Source organism: Petaurus breviceps, unplaced genomic scaffold, assembly GCF_028583685.1.
Source record: "Petaurus breviceps papuanus isolate PSGF00001 unplaced genomic scaffold, PetGlider_PUasm1.0 179, whole genome shotgun sequence".
NCBI lineage: Eukaryota > Metazoa > Chordata > Mammalia > Diprotodontia > Petauridae > Petaurus > Petaurus breviceps.
Genome location: NW_027185779.1, coordinates 2,267,511 through 2,287,994, shown reverse-complemented (window position 1 = coordinate 2,287,994; position 20,484 = coordinate 2,267,511). Strand labels below are relative to the sequence as shown.

Here is a 20,484-nt window from a genome sequence, read left to right as displayed (position 1 = left end):
TAATAGTTATTGTGGAATATGGATTTGAATATGTCTGATATTCTGGAAATTCATGATATTTGCTAACAAAATAATAAAGCCATGCTGAGAAGACCTAACTCACTAGGTTCTATAATATCATCCCACTTCTTTCTTAGCAATCTGTCAGCTGGGTTCACGAATTCAGAGAACAAAGACAAAGCCTTACTGTAAGGTTATCTAACTGCATTAGAAATCAACTTAATTGACATCTACAAAAAAAATATACATTTGCATCCTCTACCTGTCATTCTAAATCCCCAATTTGACTGAGAAATGCACAGCAGCTGAATCTCACATAACTGGTTGGATCAGGCAATTGGCAAATCTTGATGGTTCACAAGTTAAAGATCTAAGTAAACAGAGAGCTATTGCTCCAATCTAATGGAAGCAGACAGCTGCAAAAAATGTCAACACTCCATACGGACAGAGGTCTGATGTGCCCAAGAATGAGGACTGGTAGAATTCCTAGAGTCAGGATCGATACTCAGCCGCCCTCCTCAATCTCTAGACTATTTTAATGAGCTTGCATCACTCACTGTATACACTCTTTACGCTATCCTTGAGATAAAGACCATCTCCTCTCAGAATGATACAAATTACACAATCAAAAAGGACCTCAAAGGCCATCTGTTCAACCTGCACTCAAACAAAAATCTCCTCTATGGAATATCTGACAAGCTGTCATCTAGCCTTTGGCCAAAGATCTCTGGTGAGGAGGAGCCCACTACCTCCCTCTGGGCAGTACATTATACTTCTGAACAGTTCAGATTGATAAGAACTGTTTCCTTACTTCAAGTCTGTTTCAAAACAAACATGCTCTGACGGCAATTCCAAAAATGTTTTGGACAAGAAGAGTACTATTCAAAGAAAAACATAGTCTCATGAATCTAAAATGATCTACTTTTCTCTCTCTGTACCTATTAGTTCACATTGTCCTTAGAAGCAAAGTGACAGTTAAAATACATGGGTTTAAAAGTTCTCCCCTTCTGCTTAGAGGGGGAGGAATTTTTTTTTAAAAAGAATGAATGGATTATACTTCTTATGGTAGATTTAAGTTTTAATCTTTTTTATTTTAAGAGTAAGAGACATGAAAACTTTTTATTATAAAAGAAATATCAAAAGCAGCTAGTTGGTACAGTGGATAGAGTTCCAGGTCTAGAGTCAGGAATAATCACCTCCCTGAGTTCAAATCTGGCCTTAGACACTAGCTGTGTGACCCCCTGAGCTAGTCACTTTACCTTATTTGCCTCAGTTTCCTCATCTGTAAAATGAGTTAGAGAAGCAAATGGCAAACCTGTCCAATATCTCTCTGCCAACACCCCAAATGGGACCACAGAGAGTAAAACAATACTAAAAAATGACCAAACAACAGAAATATCAATATGAATAATGCCCTATACAAAGAATAAAAAGGGGGGTTGTATATAAAACTGTCAATTTGCTTTGTAAAGTTTAAAATATGCACACATGCAAAAATATATACATATATATAAAACGTAACATGGTAGCAATAAGGTTATCCTTTTATATTATCTTCTGAGTTTGTTTATTTTTCAACTGTTTACTGACATCTTTCTCAGGCAGCTAGGTGGCACAGAATCCCAGGTCTGGAGTCAGAAAGACCTGAATCCAAATTCAGCCTCAGATAATTACTAGCTCTGTGATCCTGGACAAGTCCCTTAAACTTCTGTTTGCCTCAGTTTCTTCAACTGTAAAATGAGCAGGGTAATGGTGAAGATCAAATGAAATAAATTTATAAAGTATTTAGTACCATTCCTGGCACATAATATGTGCTATGTAAATGCTTGTTCCCTCTCTCCTTCTGTTACTCCCTCTTTCTGTATTTTACAGTATCTGAGCTTCCTACAAAGGCCGAGGCCCATCTTATCTGTACTCCCATTACTGGTACAATGAGATGTGTAACCTCAATAGCTCCAAAGAATGAACTATGGCAATGGAGAGATACATGAGGAAATGTGAACAGGCTGCATCACTAATCAAGGAGGAACAGAGAATTACTGGAGTAAAAACATTATCAAGAAATTTTATGATAGTAAGATGGGCTGCTCATGTGGCAGGAGTCAAGGATAGGAAGAGCTAGCGTTTATGTAACACTTTAAATTGTCCAAATTGCTTTACATGTTATCTCATTTGATTTCCACAACAACTGTGTGAGTTAAGTGCTATTATGATCTACATTTAACAGATAAGGAAATTGAGGCTGAGAGTAGTTAAGTGATTTGCTCAGGGTCACACTACTAGTAAATATCTGAGTCAGGATTCAAACTCATAGATAACAGGAGGACAGCAGAAGGCTTCAGCAGTACTAAATTAATTATGCTGAGTATACTTGTTGTGGTGAACTTTTGGGTAAACATGTAAAACAGATACACAAGAAGATAGGCAGGCATGAATAAGTTACAGTCCAATGCTGGAGAGAACTCTGAAATTAATGAGATTCCAATTTTTTAAGAAGTCTGAATTTAACAAACATGAATTAAAATGGGTACTTATATATATATACAATTGAACAGAGAGAGTTATACATGAAACTATCATATACAGCTTGTTCTTTTAAAGTATATAATAAATTCACCATGTTTTACTTTCAAAGCTCCTACTTGTCTGTGATTCCTTCTGGGTTTACTATGTTCTCAAGAAAATGAATTAAGAACAAGTTAAGAAAGTTTGAAAGGAATAAGCCTTCTCACAATATTAAACAAATGTTTATTTAAAATCTACTGAGACAAAGTTATTTATACAAAACACATATTGATTCACATAAATATTAATGGATTATTAAACCAATCTCTTTCCATTCATTAGCAGCTAAAGAGTTTTTAAGAATGTTTCAAAGTCCTGTAGTGAGGCTTTAGCAACCTCTTTACAAAATACTTCATCAGGAATAGATACCAGTTTGTCCAAAGAGATGTAGTTAGGTTTTTGGGGATCATACTGTGCTCTTCCTAAGTAGGAAAGAAATGAGTGTCTTTCTTTGATTTTTAGCAGTTTTGAATTGAACACCTAAAAAAGAAAAAAAAAAGGCTGAATTATGTCACACCGTCTTAGATTCTCAACAGTAATGCCAAAGTTGATAATCCATCCACCTTTTTCAAACTTGGCTCTGACTTGGCTGTTTAAAAAATCAAATCTGTGGGAGGCAGAGCCACGATGGCTGAGTAGAAACGGGACTTTCGTGCAGCACCCACTCCCACCTCCTCCAATACATGTAAAAAATGACTCTAAACAAACTTTAGAGCTACAGAACCTGCAAAGTGACAGAGAAACTAACCTCCCGCTGAGCCTGGCAGGAATGGGCCAGTGCAGCACACTGGGAGCAGAGCCCAGCCCCGCCTCACATAAGCCAAAGGTTTTAGCCTCAGGACACAGGGCACCCCAACCAGCCCCAGCTAGAAAGACGTCAGGAGAGTGGATCACCAGCAGCTGTGGCAGTTTCCAGAATTATCAACCCATAAATGCCAAAGACAAAGTAAGAGGTCAGTGGACTTTGGGAACAGGGAGTCTGGGAGTGCGGTCTGGCCTCTGCCCCCAGAGGGAGAAGCAGTTGAGGCGCGGTGGCCGCTGCAGCATGGCTGCTTCAAAGCTCCTGCCCTGCAGATTGTAGGGGGACCAAGCGACCAGTGTGAGGGAGGTCCTGGGGTATGTGACCAGTGTGCCAGAGCCAGTGGAGGCTTCTGTACCTCTGGCAGCTGAGAAAACCCCAGAGATCTGGGACAAAGCTCTCCTCTCTGAAAGCAGAGTTCTACTGTGGCAAAAAGCTCAAGAGTCAAGTGCTTGAATGGCAACATTGATGGGGCATGGGCTCTGGGAGCCTCCTCAGACTCTCCTTAAGGTACAGGCTCTGGGAACCCCCCTTGAACTCTGATTAAATTGTCTCATTTGATGAGGCATTTGCATGAGGCAAAAAGCCTTATATTGTGGCTGGGCCCTAACCTCCTTACTAGACTTCCCACCCTGGAGCCTATCAAAATATCAATCCACACTTGAACTGGCCTAGCCCACCATTGTCTGTAGTCTCCAGGTAGCCTCCAGCAACTTCCCACCCTGAATCACTCACTGACCTCATTAACTCCTCCTGAAGACCCTCTCCAAACTCCTTCTCTAGACCACCCCTAGATTCCTCCCATAACTTTCTGTATATAAGACCCCATTTTTCTCGATGTTTGTGAGAGCACCATACAATGACCTAAAACAGACTTAACTCTGTGTCCAATACAAGCGAACTTTTAATAAACGTTACTTTTCTTTGACTGAGAGAAGACTTGAGTCGAATTCATTCTGCAGGACCCGGCGCGTAGGTATTTTGGGGTCTCCAGAGCAACCCTAACCCTCTTTATGGGTAACCTCTTCAACATGAGCAAGTGGGGGAATCAGGGCAAGCACAGCAGTCCGACCTCGGATTCCTTTTTTGGGGACAAAAAGGATCAAAGCATGGAGCAGGAGGAAGACAACAAAGTCAGAACTCCTGTACCAAAAGCTTCCAAGAAAAATATGAGCTAGTTACAGGCCATAAAGGAGCTTAAGAAGGATTTTGAAAACCAAGTAAGAGAAATGGAGGAAAAATTGGGAAGAGAAATAAGAATGATGCAAGAAAACCAGGAAAAGAGAGTCAACAACCTGACTGAAGAAAATAACACCTTAAAAAAATAGACTAACTTAGATGGCAAAAGAGGTTCAAAAAGCCAATGAGGAGAAGAATGCCTTAAAGTATCAAATTTGCCAGATGGAAAAAAAATCTCAAAAACTCACTGAAGAGAATCATTCCTTCAGAATTAGATTGGAGCAAATGGAAGCTAGTGACTTGATGAGAAATCAAGATACTATTAAAAAGATCCAAACAAATGAAAAAATAGAAGGCAATGTGAAATATCTCATTGGAAAAACCACTGACCTGGAAAATAAATCAAGGAGATATAATTTAAAAATTACTGAACTACCTGAAAGCCATGATCAAAAAAAAGAACTTAGAAATCATCCTTCAAGAAATTCTCAAGGAAAACTGCTCTGATGTTTTAGAACCAGAGGGCAAAATAGAGGTTGAAAGAATCCATCCATCACCTCCCAAAAAGAAAACTCCTAGGAATATTATAGCCAGGTTCCAGAGTTCCCAGATCAAGGAGAAAATATTACAACAGCCAGGAAGAAACAATTTTAATATTGTGGAAACACAATCAGGATAACACAGGATCTGGCAGCTTCTACATTGAGGGATCAAAGGACTTGGAATATGATATTCCAAAGGTCAAAGGAGCTGGGATTAAAACCAAGAATCACCTACCCAGCAAAACTGAGTATCATGTTTCAGGGGAACAAGCATTCTTGCTGAAAAAGCCAGAGTTGAATAGAAAATGTGACATTCAGATACAAGAAGCAAGAAAAGCATGAGAAGATAAACAGGAAAAGAAATCATAAGGAACTTATCAAAGTTGAATTATTTACATTCCTACATGGAAAAACAATAATTGTAACTCACGAAACTTTTCTCAATATGAGAATAGTTGAAGGGAATATAAATGTGTGTGTATATATATATATATATATATATATAGTTTTTTTATACATACATATGTATGTCTATATAGGAGGGTATATGAATACATATGTAAGTGTGTGTATATACATGTACAGGCATACATAGACAGAGGGCACAGGACCAACTGAATAGGAAGGGATGACACTTAAAAGGTGAAATTGAGAGGTGAGAGAGGAATATAATGAGAGGAGATGGGGAGAGACAGAATGGGGCAAATTATCTCATATAGAAGATGCAAGGGAAAACTGTTACAATGGAGGGCAATAACAGGAAGGCAAAAGGGAATGAGTCAACCTTTTTCTCATTGAATTTGGCTTAGGGAGGGAATGACATACACACTAAATAGGGTATTCACCCTACAGGAGAGTAGGGGGGAAGGGATGGGGGAGGGGATGATGGAGGGGAGGGCAGGTTGGGGAGAGGGAAGCTGGAAGGACACACTTTTTAAAAGGGACAGGGTTAAAGCAGGGAATAGAACAAGTGGGGGGTGGGATAGGATGGAAGGAAATATAGTTAGTCTTTCACAATATATCCACTATGGAAAGGTTTTGCATAGTGACACATGTACAACCTATACTGAATTGCTTATCTTCCCAGTAAGGGTGGGTGAGGAGGGAGGAAGAGAAAGAATCTGGAATTCAAAGTTTTAAAACCAAATGCTTAAAAAAAAAAAAATATATATATATATATATATATATATATATATTTTACATGCAACTGGGAAATAAGTTATATAGGCACTGGGGCATAGAGATCCATCTTGCCCTACTGTAAAGTCAGAGGGGGAATGGGGGAGGACATAGGAGAGAGCAGATTGGGGGAGGGAGTATTCAGTAGGATCGATGTTTTAGGGTGGTGGGTAGGGGAAAGATGGGGAGAAAATTTGTAACTCAAAATCTTGTGGAAATGAATGATGTAAACTAAAAATAAACATAAAATTTAATTTAAAAAATAAAATAAAAATAAAAAATAAATAAAAAATCAAATCTGTGCTGAAAGGATGAAGATCTGCCACAAGCATGGATGACTAACAGAATGTGCCATAGTTCCGAGGGTAACTTCAAATGAAGAGTTTTCATTTTCATTTTTCTTTAGCAATTGGCCCCACTAGAATAAGCATATACACTCCTAAATTAACGATTTTAAAAGCAACAACTCTCACCCAAAAGCAGTCACAAATCAAGATATATAAATATATATATACATATATATATATAACAACACATATAATATTTGTGTGCACACATATATTCTAGAACAATGTATATTGCTCTAAATGCTTACCAAATTTAACATGGAGTATCTAGAAATATCATTCCCAGTGGAGAGAATCCTGAACACACAAGATACTTGGCAAAAACAAAAAACAAAATATTTGCTATGTTGTCCTTATCAGTTTTCTAAGTTTGGTTTTAATCAAAGCCAATTATCAAAAGGCCTAGGTTCCATTCCCACTTCTGCCACTTATAAAACGTGTCAATGGGTAAGTCACTTTAACCTCTATGAGTCTCAGCTTCATATAAAATGGAGATAGTAATATTGGTACCACGTATGTCTCAGTGTGGTTGTAATAAAAATCCTTAGTAAACCTCAAAGCATGATATAAAAATAGGTTAATATTGCTTGCCTTTCAAAATAATTTCCTCACTGAAAGAAAAAAGCTACAACTGTGTAATCAAATTTTTTGGTCAAATAAAAACATTTTATTTTTTCTAAAGGGTTGGAAAAAAAGGAACATTTCAAAAAATCCCAACACAATGAGAAATGAGCTAGATTTAGAGATCTGGGTTCTTATGTCAGCTCTGATAGTTATGCCTTATTAAGTCACTTAAGTAGACTGATTCTCTTAGCTATAAAATGAGGGGACAGGATTATGTGACTACTAAAGTTCCTTCCAGTTTTAAATCTATGATCTTTTAATCATTCTGGCACTGCAGTCTTAAGAACAGTAATAGTTTTATGCCAAAAATATTTTGTAAGAAGCACAGATTATTCATTAATATTTACTGACTGCCAAGAATTAAATGAAGTAGACATGGAAGTAGATATTAGAAATTTAATGCATAGAATTAGAAACTACAAGGCTATAGATAAAAGGTCATTACACAGAACATGAGTTTGAAAAAGAACTAAATTTTCATGGTGGTTTGTGGAAGTAATGACATCTTTTCTTTGGTTACCACACAATTGCTGAAGACAGCTTGCCATTTTCAGCTTTTGTGGTACTGCAATGAGTTAGGTGAAAATTTGTAATTAAGACTCTAAAGATAAACCACAACACATTGTAGGATCTCACAACTCTACGAGGGAAGAAAAACAGTAGTACAAACACCACCTTCCATTATTGCAAAAAGTCTCTGAGAACTGAATATATCTAATGACAATCAAATTCTGTAAGCTTACAACAAAGTAAAAGCCATCCTCATGTTGGTCAGATGTATATCTACACAACTACAACTAACTATGTACTTCCCCAACCCTTAGATGGACATTTACTATATGCAGAAGGACATTATAGAAAAACCAGCTTGAAAGAAACTTAAGAGTATTAGAATAAATTCACAATAATAAGGGGTTTTAATTAGCACTTAAAAAAAGTCTATATAGTATATTAGAAATGTTACTCTTTTTTTTTCTTTAAATATATAAATGGAGTGAGGATCTCATCAACATGATTATGCCACCAATAATGGAAATGGCAATTCATATAAGCTTATTCACTCTGTGCAACTCATTACGGTATGAAGGGTGGGTCCCTAGGTCCTAAAAGGAAATGCAAACTCCACCATGTTTTACCATATATGAAGGGCTTCCAAAATGGTCCCAACAACACTTATGTCTGCTTTCCAAAGAAAAGCATAAGCACTGAGAGGCTCATTACCAGTAGAATACTCACTGGCCTTCAAATTTTGGTCATTGTCAGCCATGAAACACTGAAAATTTTTTTAAATGGCTCCTACTCCTACACAGCTCCCTACAGCAGTGATGGTGGCAGAACAGCAGGAAAACAAGCAGACAGTGGTAAGAAGCACTTTTTAGAGCATCTAAGATATCTTCTTTAAAACATTTTTTAAAAACCTACAATTTCAACATAATATAGTCTAAAAGATTATTTACAAAGAAAAAGTCCCTGAGCTCCGATTTTGGCACTATTCAGACTGGATAATTTGATTCTAATTTCCCTAAAATTAGAAAAAACTAAAAAAAAACAGTGACCTATTTGAAAGGAAAATTATGAGTAAAAACTGTCATACATTAAAATATTTTGAAAATTATCTTCCCCAAGAATTGAATGATTCCATCTCAATGTGGGTGTATACTAGTTTCCCTTGTGAATAAGTTTTCTACTTTTGACTAGTACCAGCATGCCTATGGAAAAGCAGAATGGATGCTGTCCTATTTCATGTCTGATAAGTATATCTGGCAGCAAAAAATTCAATTACCACACTGTTATTACTTCTGAGGATATATGAAGCAGAAAAGGACACAGCTGGATTTTTCAGAATTATGGCTAAATTCCCAGGGTTGACAATGATTTGCTGCCCTATAAACTGAGAACATTTCATAATAGGCAGAACCACAGATGACTACTGAACTCCCAAAGTCATCTTTATAACCAGCTTTCAAACTAGAAGAGAATTTCAGAAGTCATAACATGATCTATGGACAAGTTTTATGATCTCTATCAGCTCAGGATACAGTTAATAAGTGATTACAGACATGACTAATTTATCATCTATTTCGACAGCAAGAGCAAAGGCTTCATTTAAAAAAAAAATTTCCCCCACAGTTCACTGACCACCAGGGGTCACCCTGCCATTATCAAAGAAATATAAGCCGATCTTTGATATTCTAAGTTACAGAATCACAGAATTTCAGAGACAAGAAGGATCCTGGTAGTCATCTAGACCAACCCATGCCCTCAAAGGAATATTATACTTGCAGACTTTAGTTGGGAGACAGGGGAGGTAGCTCATTCCACATCAGGAGAGTTCTAATTCTTGAGATGTTTTTCCTGACACCAAGTCTAAACAGATCCCCTTATCACTTCTACCTATTTCTCCTGGTCCTACATTCAGGCAGGAACATCCAACAGAACCAGTCTAATCTTTCACCCACATAACTTATGATGTCCCTCACAACGAGGCTTCTCTTCTTCACACTGAACATTGTTAGTTTCTTTGATCAATCCTCATATGAAATGGACTGAAGGACCTTCAAGATAATGGTTGGCCCACTGACAAAAAATCTTGTGAAATTCCAATTACTGATAACTCATCATGGGGAAATCTCACTCTCTATCTTAAAACATGTGGAAACCACCTTATCCTCAGCACATCATCATCCCCAAGTCATTTTAGGACAAGCTAAATTGTGACCCTGAAGTGCCCTGGAGGGCAAGGATTCTTAACCTAGGGTCCACAGCCCCTTTAGGAAGGCTATGCATAGATTTGGGGGGGGGGGACTGTGAATTTTTTGAGGAAAATTCTTCTTTATTTCAATATAACTGGCTTCCTTCGTAATCCTATGTATTTTGTTTTATACATTTAAAAACAATATTTTGAGAAGACATCCACAGGTTTCACCAAACTGCCAAAGGGGTCTGTGACACACACAAAAAAAGCCAAGAATCCCCTGTTCTAGGGGCAAAGCAAGATTCTTTCACTACCACTGAAGTGCTACAGGGATTATCAATACAGCCCTCATTAAACCTCTGGAGAGAACACTGATTTCTGCAATCTTGTTCTTGAACTTCACAGCTTGTTGGAAATGTTAGAGGGAGGGATGTGTGTAGATAAGCTAGAGTTGGAGATACAATCATTACGTGCTGACAAGAGGCTCAAGATCAAAGTTTTTCATCATGTAATCAGTTCTATAATATCTATGCTATTATCTTCTTCCTGGAGGGGAAATGCACACACACACACAGACACACACACACACACACACACACACACGCTGAATTTGTCTTTGGCTTGAGAACTGTTACACAGCTGCTTCTGAGGTAGACTGATCACGAGTGGGAGAGACAGAAGAGGCATATAATTATATGCTATTAACATTTCCACATGGAATATCTTTCCATTTAATTCAACAGAAAACAAATCATGTATGTTAGGGACTATTTGCATATAAGTTTAAATGGAATGTAAGCTCAAAGAATTGACAGTGGACAACCCAGGTGCTGTCATGCCATGTTATACATGACAGCTATAAAAACTAATGCAATCTCAGGATATAATAATACAGATATAGTAGCCGGGACCAGAGAACTGATGCTCCCAACTATAATTTGCCTAGTCACATGACATCTGAAAACCTGTGGTCAGTTCTGAGTGTGACATTCTAGGAAAGACATTGGTAGGATGCTAGTATACAAAGAAAGGCAAGAAGAATGGTGAAAGGTCTTAAGACCATGCTGTATGAGAATCAAATGAAAGGAAAGAGGATGTTTATCTTGGAGAAGCCAAGATTTAAGGGGAGAAAGCTGCCTTCAAAGATCTGAAGTGTTACCTCATACAGGGCAACATTTGGTAACACGAGGGAAAAATATGTTCTGCTTGGCCCCTGAGTTAATGCAAAGAAAGCTTCTTAAAAATTAGAGGTATCCAATAGTGGAATGGACTAGGAGGTCATGGCTTCTTCTTCACTGCATGTTTTCAAGCAAAGTCTGGATGACCACTTATTGGGGGGGAATATGTTTGTGTCTGGAGGGAGGGTTAGACTAAATGATCTCTGAGTTCCCATCCAACACTGACAATTTATGAAGTTCTGATTTGTAAACAGACACAACAATCTATGAAAGAGGTGCCAGGTGATGAACAATATGAAGTACTAAACATTTTTAGTGATCCTCATGACCTCTCAAATCTCTCCAAAATAGGAATTATGTGTAAGAACTAAAGCAATTTCAGGTCTTTCCATGGTCTAGGACACCAAAATCCCTCACCTTTAACTCTCTCCCACTGCCTAATAAATCTCCCAGAAGCAGAGCTGCATAAGCCAAAACCCTCTGCATCCCAAAATGCCTGCCCCGTTCCCCATGCCTCAGAGATCCAAATGGCAGAACTTGCCCAGGTGCAATACCATTAACAGCAATGCTCTATACCACAAGAGAGCTTAGCTCAAGAATGGAGGGACAGAGGGAAAGGAGGCATAACACAAATGTGACTGCATGGCACTGCTCTAAGCCTTAGGGAAAGAGACCAGCAGCCAACTGGGGCCAGATCTGACCCTCCAGAAGGCACTGGGGGCAGAGACCAAGGCTGGTGAATTGTCCAGTATGTGAAAGAACTGAAACACTATGAGATCCAAGTATAAGGGAAACTGCAATCAGAGGGCAGTCAGGACATGAACAACAAGGGGAAAAAAAACTGAAATTACCAAAGATCTCAGAATGAAGAGAACTTGGAGACCCTGAACATAAGCAGGTAAACCAACAGTGGAGATATTATGGCAGAAGGGAACATGGCCTCCAAATCAGGTAGGAGAATTAGACATCAGCAAATAAGTATTCAAGAATTTGTGAAGGGACTTGTCCTAATGCAATTTTGCTTTCCACAAGTAATTTATTTCAATAGTCTCATGCTAATTTCGTCATTCTCAAGGGCACAAATTGAAGTAAAGAAGGATAAATAGTAAATGAAGTTTAGGAGAAAGTAACAAGAAGCTCCTAAAAATACATTTCTTCCCTCACTAGTAAATATCAAGGATGTCTTATCTTTTTCTGGAGCATGATCACTACATTGGAACAGAGCAAACAGTTTGAAGAGTCAAACTCAAAAGGCCACTGTTAGAACATGGCTCATTTTATGTGGATTTGGGCATCATAATGGGGTTCTACTGCATATAAGGAATTTTGGTTCTGACCTTTGATTTCGATGCTCTAGTGCAAAAACCTCCATTAATGCAGAATGACAACTCACCTAACTTATTGTCTTAGAAAGCTGCTTGGCCTTTGACCCAAAGGTTCTACTGTTAGGCACAGAACGCAAGGAGATCAATGACAAAAACAAAGGCTCCATATGGGTACACCAAAATATTTATCACAGCATTTTTTATAGCAGCAAATAACCCCAAAGTAGCTACTCCTCTTCAACTGAGGAATAGCTAAACAACTTGTAGTGGATGAAAGTAATGGAATATTAGTATACTCTAAGAAATCATGACTATGATAAATATACAAAAGCCTAGGAAGAATTTCATGAACTGAACTTCACTAAAGTGAAGTAAGAAGAACTAGAAAAATAAAATTCATAATGAAAACAATGTAAATAACAAAACAACTGAAACTGAATTACGACTATGCTTGGTCCCAAAGAAGAGATATGGGGGCAGCTAGGTGGCGCAGTGAATAGAGCACCGGCCCTGGACTCAGGAGGACCTGAGTTCAAATATGGCCTCAGACACTTGACACACTTACTAGCTATGTGGCTTTGGGCAAGTCAGTTAACCCCAATTGCTCTCCAAAAAGCAAAAAAAAAAAAAAGAGAGAGATATGAAAAGACACCTACCACCCTTCTTCTTAAGAGGTGAAGGACTATAGCCAGCGCACACTTTTGATGCGATGGTTAATTCTCCTCCTTTTTCCTTTACTATTAGACACAAGTATGTTGAGAAATGGAGATGATATAAAAACAAAAGTTATTAATTTTAAAAAATTAACAAGAAAACTGCCTGAGACACTGAGAGACTGTGACTTGCCCATAGTCACCCTACTAGAATGTGTCTGAGACAGAGCCTCAACTCAAGTCTTCCTTACTCCAAGGCTACTACTGCCTCTCACATAAAGATTTTACTAGGGTGAAATAATTTCAAAAGTATAGGAAAAAAAACTTTCAGTACATATTTAACATTTAGACTCAACTCCAAAGTGTCCAATGAATCCATGAGAAGTTGTACATTTACCCAAGTTGGTACAGAATTGCCAGCTCTGAATGTATTTAAAAGATTACGATTTATAAATTTTTTTAGAGAAGTTATTATATGCACTACCTGTGGAAATTTGACAATAATATGATGGGGAACGCTCATCACATTGTGCACGTAGTCAAATGTCTCTGTTAGTTTCCTTTTACTTGCAGTTAAAATCTTTGGGATTCTGGTCACCATGTGCTGAATTTCATTATGTTTAAAGCCAAGCTGAAGTCGGTAAACCTAAGAAAAACCAAACATAACAAAAAATATATTACATACATTTCTGGATTAAGTAAGAAATGATATCTCAATCCATAATGGATCATAAACAAAGCATTTAGAATTGTGTGGCGAGTTATCCTGACCCCTTGTGGGAGAGAAGTTTTCCTTCAGGAGGTAGTTGGTCCTTTGAACCTCTCTCATTGATGATGACAGGCTGGGCCAGGAATCAGGACTGACTCCAGGTCAAACCCAGCTTCAGACACTTACTAGCCAAGTGACCCTGGGCTGGAAGTCACTTAATCTTTGTCTACTTGAGTTTTCTCAGCTTTAAAATGGAGATAAAAACGGTAGTGATGATGATAATGGTGATGGTGAAAAAGGTTAGTGTCATAGTTGGAGAGTTCTCATATGTCAAGCTGAGATTTTGTATTTTCTTCTAGAAGCACCACAGAATGTCTGATGGTTTTAAAGTGGGACAGCATCAGATCTATACTTTAGAAAGATTAGTGTGGCAGCTGTGTAGAGAGAGTGGTATGAAGAGATGGGAGACTAGAAGAAAAAAAATCAATCAGAAAGAGACTAGGCAAGAAGTGACAAGGCCTAAGCTAGGGTGACTGGGGTAGCTGAGTACAGAAGGAATAGTTGGTGTGAAGAAATGCTTAGGACATGACAACTGATGGACAGGGAGGGAGGGAGAGTCAAAAATTATATTGGTATTGAGACTCTGAGTGACTAGGAAGACAGTGATGCCCTAACAGGAGGGGGAGGATTTAAGGAAATGCTTCATTTTAGACACTGAGTGTGAGATGCCAATATCCATTCATTCATTTTTCTTCAACCAACATTTACTAAACATCTACTCTTTTCCAGATGTGAGGGATATAGAGACAGAAATAAAAAGTTCCTTCCCTCAAAGAGCTTATGTTGTGCAAGGTGAAACAACAAATACTAAAGTCAGTCAGTTAAATCAATTAAAATCACTTTATCCAGAGAGCAGCACTGTGCACCACCCCTGACATGCACAAGAAATAGATGCATACACACATGCACAGACACATAGCCACAGCCACAAGGAAATCTGGCATTACCACAGGTATATCCACAGGTGGCTGGGGATTAAGGAAGGAAGAAGGTGGAGAAATGTTTATGAAATGGACAAAGATAGTGCAGTTGTACTAGGGACAAGGTTAGCAATTGGCTCTTGTAGGAAGAGTGGAGTGTGACCAATTTTCCCATGCTCTGACTGGCTGGTTGTAGGGTTGTGGCACAGCCCACTAGCCCACTAGACTGGGTCCCCACTTTGGAAGCCATTGGCTTCTGGGACATTTTAAACTCTATGTTCTAGAACCACCTCAAACTCAATTTGTCTAAAACAGAATTCATTATCGTTCCTTCCCTCCCATACTCGTTCTGTCAAACTTTACCATTTCTGTCAAAGGCTGTTTAGTGCCATTCCTCCAATCATTCAAGTAAAAACCTGGGTGTCATCTTCAATTCCTCACTCTCACTCATCCCACCTACCCAAACAGTAGCCAAATACTGTCATTTCTCCCTTCACAACATCTCTCACATCTGATTCCTTCTTTTCACTCCCAGTCACTTCCCTAATTTGGACCTTCATGACTTCTTGGCCTGGATTACTGAAACAGTGTCTTAATCGGTCTCCTTACCTCAAGTCTCTTCCTACTTCCATACAGTCGCCAAGTTCAGAGTTTCTAAAGTGCAGTTTTGATCCCCCAACCTCCTGTACCCCCATTTAATAAATTCCAGTGGCTCCTTAACAAGAATCAAATAGAAATTCCTCTGTTTGAGACATGAAGCTCTATACAACCTGGGCCTGACCTATTTTCCAGGCTTATTATACACTACTCCTCTTCACATACACATTCTACAGTTGAGCCAAATTGGTTTTGTTCCTCACATACAACACTCCACCTCCCATATTCATGTCTTTGCATTTGCTTTCTCCTATGACCAGAATACAATCACTTCTTGTGTCCCTCCACTCTCCTAACTACCTTAAGACTCCCTAGTTTCCTTCAAGGATCAGCTCGGCTATGTGGAACAGTGAATACTGTACTGTTGGACTGTTGTGAGGATCAAATGAGATAATATTTGTAAATCACTCTGCAAACCATAAATTGCTATTATTATCTTTTTAAATTTTTTATTCATTTAACTTTAAATTTGTGGACTAAAACAAGCATTTTCATAACATAAGCATAATAAAAAAATGATTGCACATGAAATTACAAATCTATTATGTACAACTTGCTATTCCATTTAAATATATAATAAAATCATCATGTAAGTTTCTTTTTTCTCTTTTCTTCTTCCCTCTCCCCACTGCTACCCTAGAGATGGCTATCATTAGACACAAATATGCACATGTATGTAAAATCAATTGATACATACTTCTATTTATCAGTTCCTTCTCTGGATATAGATAACATCTTCCTTCATATGTCTTTTGTAGCTAATGTGGGTATTTATAATAGTCAAAATGACTTATTCACTCAAAATTGTTCTTAAAACAATATTGCTGTTACTGTATTCAATGTTATTTTGTTCATTTTGCTGTTCATTATTATCTTACATGAAGTTTTTGCTGAGCCCCCCAGAAGCTGATGCCCTTTTCTCTAAATTACCTTTTATCTATTTTGTATTTACCTATATGTGTACATTTCCCTTGCTCTAGCTAAAACTCCTAGAAGACAAGAATTGTTTCACAGTGGTTGTTTTTTTTTTTTAATATTCCCAGGAAAAAGCACAATGCCTGGAACCAGAAGATGCTTAATAAACGGTTCTTGATTGAGTAGTTGGTTGACAGAATGTTGGAAGTCACCAAGAATAAGGGAATGAATGGTTGGAGTGGTGAGGAAGACTGTGAGCCAGGTACTCATCTCCTTGAGAAAGGATGGAGCAACCTGGATGCCAGCAGACTGCCACAGCAAAGATCTGAATAGGATGATATAAACTGATGAAATGAACCTCAAAAGAGAAGAGACTGCTGAGTTGGTGGCAGATAAAGGGTGTCTTAATAGCAGTCAAGATCAAAGAGTATGCTGACTTTCCTCCAAGTCCATTGTGCCTCAACACGTGAGAGAAGCAATAGTTAATCTAATAGAGAGATTTAGGGATGAGAAGTCTCACAAAGAAATCCAGGTTTCTTGAAGTGTCAGAACAGAGTCAATGATCAGAAGAACTGTGACTAATAATTAGATTTCATGCTCATTTCTCTCCAGGATGCATTCTGGACCTCATTTACCATGCCCTGGAGCTCTTCATCTTAAAGCCACTCTCCAGACCTAGAATCAACACACTGGAAGCACCCTCAACCCCTGTGGTCTCTCCCTCTTGACTGGATGGCTCTTTCTAGGACCCCCATTTAAGGAGCGCTCCCAAATGCTGATGGCAGCCTGGGATTTGAGGTCTAGGTAAAAAAAGTTATCCTTTCAGAAATACTTTTCCAGAAGTTAGAATTACTTTAAAAATATAAAGTTACAAAACTATTTGTCTTAGAAGAAACTACAGGCAAACTCTTACTGCCTTAAAAGAAAATAACTTAAGGCAAAGACTGACTTATTTGAAAAAATATGGGAAAAAATTCTTACCTTCATATTTTCTTTCACAGGTTCAAGACTTCCAGTTAATAGTCGTGGAAGACGAACAACTAGTTCTCTGGTCTAGAGTAAAAAACAAAATAATCCATTAAAAATTCAGTCAGTTTTAGAAATCCATCATTTACTCTAGCATGAACAATGACATGTTAAATTATTAAAATTATTATGAACTTAATAAACTTCATATAAAAATAATATAAAAAAACTATAGAATGGAAAAGCACTTATTTACTGTACAAGCACTAGGGATACAAATAGAAATTCAAAACACAGCCTATTCTCAAGGAGCTCACATTCTAACTGGAGAGCACACACAAAGGAGGATTGTTTTTATGTTCAGTTCATGGCAGCAGTATTTAGGAAGGGAAAGTAGCATGGCAAATGGGCAACGTCCAAAGACAATATTGTGCTCCCCTTCACTACAAGTCTTCAAGCAAGAGCTAGATCATTTGTTGGTGATACTGCAGAAGAGATTCTTGTTCACATAAAGGTGTCCCCTTAGGTCTCTTCCAATTCTGAGTGACTCATTTGGAAACTAGTCTCAGTGTTTAAAATTGATGTACAAATGACCATTCTGATATGATTATAATCAGCAATTATTTTGGGTTTGATTTTTTAACCTAACATTTTATATATATATTTCTAAGCATCAGCACAGTTTAGACTATTATCATTTTTGCGAGCTATATAGCATTCAATGGTGCACAGAGATCATAGTTTGCTTAGCCATTTTTCTACTGGGCACCGGGACAGTTTCAAATGTTTTGTTATTAAACATGCACTTTGTACATGTAAATATCATTATAAACTTTTTTCCCCTCTTGGACCTCAGTAACAATTTGAAATGTGATTTAATTATCCGATCTGCGTAAAATTCAGAGAGATTCGAACATAAAGGCCAAGATACATCTATATCTATACACACAAACACACACAGTCTGTTCTGCCAAGCTGATTTTTAAATTTTGTTTACATGCATTTTTCCTTCAAAATAAATTCATCTCTGTATCATGGCTTTACATTTCTTGAAGGCATTCTACTCACATGAATGTGGGAAAAGTAGCTGATATTTTCTAGGCAAAAATCAAATGATTGTCTAAGTCTATATTACTGGAGCCAAGATAGGTTCCTATATATATACTCGATAAGAACATTTAAGTATTTTTTCCCTTTACCTTTTGCACATTCAGTCCAAGTTCTTTCTGGAAAAAGCCCAATCTGTTATCCAATCTATCCACTGGAAAACTCAGCAAATATGGTGCATTTACAACCATCCGTGAGATGTCTGTCTTGCTGAATTTTTTTGATTCAAGGTAAGCCACCCTAGGTGATAAACATACATGTAAATATATTTATGTATGTTTGTATCAGAGAGAGAAAATTTACTGTTAGTATACTACTGTATCTATTTAATTTTTTTAACATGAAGTAATAAACATTTATTGAATGGATAGAATGAATGAGCTTAACAAAGTGACAGCTGTTTTAATGTTAGCCAAGTTAAAAATAAAACAAATCAAAATCCTGGCCTAACTCTACAAGTACCACAATAACACCCACAGTGAAGACAAAAGTGCTAAAAGTTCTGAGTTTTTTGGCTTCATTCATTTTATTTTTTCTGAATTACTCATTAAAAAAAAAAAAGTCAAATAGATTATCAGTGTAACTACCAGAAATCACATCATCTACACAAAGGAACACTATGTCACTAAGATAAAAGATCTGTTATTCATTCTTTATCTTTGTTATCTGCATTGGTATTTTTCTTCAAAAGCCATTTAAATTTCTCCTACAAAGACAGACCTAGTGCTTAGTTGTTACAGGAAGGAAGAAATATGGTCAGCATTTTAGTACTGATTAAATAGGAATTTTTTACAAGCCTTCTAACATTTTGGCTATAATTTAAAAAGAAAAAAAATTATTGTACTATCAAACCAGGAAAATACTTATTTGCAAATTTTTAGGTTAAGACTGCAGTCATATTTATCTACAAGTTGTGACTATAAACTAGCATGCCCGGCACTTTATTAAACACATCAGAATGTATAAAATAAAAATGAATGCTGTCACTTTCAAAGTAGTTACCTGTACTACCAAGATAATACTGTTGCTCAAAATGTGTTGTTGTTTTTACATCCTTCTTTTAGTATTATCTTTAGAGTCAGCTTACAAATAACAAAAGAAAATCAGCAATAACTCATTTTTGATCAGTGACAAGTCTGAACATCCAGACTTACTTCCAAATAAATCACAGAGACTCAGAATTGGAAGGGACTTCAGGGGGCAACTAGTGCTGTCCTATCGTTTACTGGCCAAGAATCCCCTCTACAACACAACAAAACGCTGTGTGCATCAAGCAATTATCTTCAGGGAGGGAGAGCTTGCTCCTACCAGGAGCCCCTTTCCACTTCTGCCCGACTCTAATTTTGGGGAAGTTCTTCCTTTACAAAGAACCTAAATTGGCTACATGGGTGTTCAGAGTCAAATCTACTACACCAGAATGAAAATGTCATCAGTTAGGATATTTGAAAGACTAACAAAAATTCTGAAGGCAGTCTCCAAAGTGTTTGAACAATGGCAATATATTGGAAATAAGCTTGCATCTTTCCAAAGTGACTTATTTTGTGGGGCAAAAATATTGTTTGTTTAGAGAAAAAAAGGCCTGCAAAATGTCGTATTTAGTTAAAAAGAGAAATAAATGATAAACGGATTAGAAATTCCAGAAATAGATACAAACTTCCAAGATATCATTTATATCATACTTCATTTTGTCATCAGAGCTTCATGATTGATCTTACAGACAAGTTCTACAAACAGTACCCTAATTTTATACCTGACACGACAAAAGTTGAAAGCAGTTAAAATGACTTCCCAAAAACCACATGGCTAAAAAGGGCAATGTCAAGCCTCAGTTCTGATTCTTCTCTTTAGCTTACATTCTTGCCACCATGGCTATTCTGCTTCTTGTTACAAGAACTTACTATATGAAAAGCCAGAAGTTAAGGAAAAAAAAAATAAAAGGAATGCCTACTTACTAAAATATTGTTATGACACTGAGGTATCAGTAGAGATCAGCTTGAATCCAAAATGAAACCAAATCAGTGTAACATACTGATGCCAGGAAAGGAAGGGAAATATATTTCTGAC

At 37.4% G+C, this 20,484-nt stretch overlaps 1 protein-coding gene across 2 annotated transcripts in view; it reads right to left on the bottom strand.

The window, feature by feature from the left end:
• Nucleotides 1-1,100: 1,100 nt before the first annotated feature.
• Nucleotides 1,101-20,484, bottom strand: part of MTERF3 (mitochondrial transcription termination factor 3) — a 60,050-nt gene continuing 40,666 nt past the window's right edge. For both annotated transcript variants that reach the window (XM_069086593.1, XM_069086594.1), the window contains exons 5-8: nt 18,513-18,660; nt 17,329-17,400; nt 13,571-13,732; nt 1,101-3,045 (exon numbers count right to left, since the gene is read on the bottom strand). In XM_069086593.1, the coding sequence (XP_068942694.1) occupies nt 2,851-3,045; nt 13,571-13,732; nt 17,329-17,400; nt 18,513-18,660 (577 nt within the window). In that variant the 3' untranslated portion in view covers nt 1,101-2,850. The remainder of the gene's footprint in view (nt 3,046-13,570; nt 13,733-17,328; nt 17,401-18,512; nt 18,661-20,484) is intronic.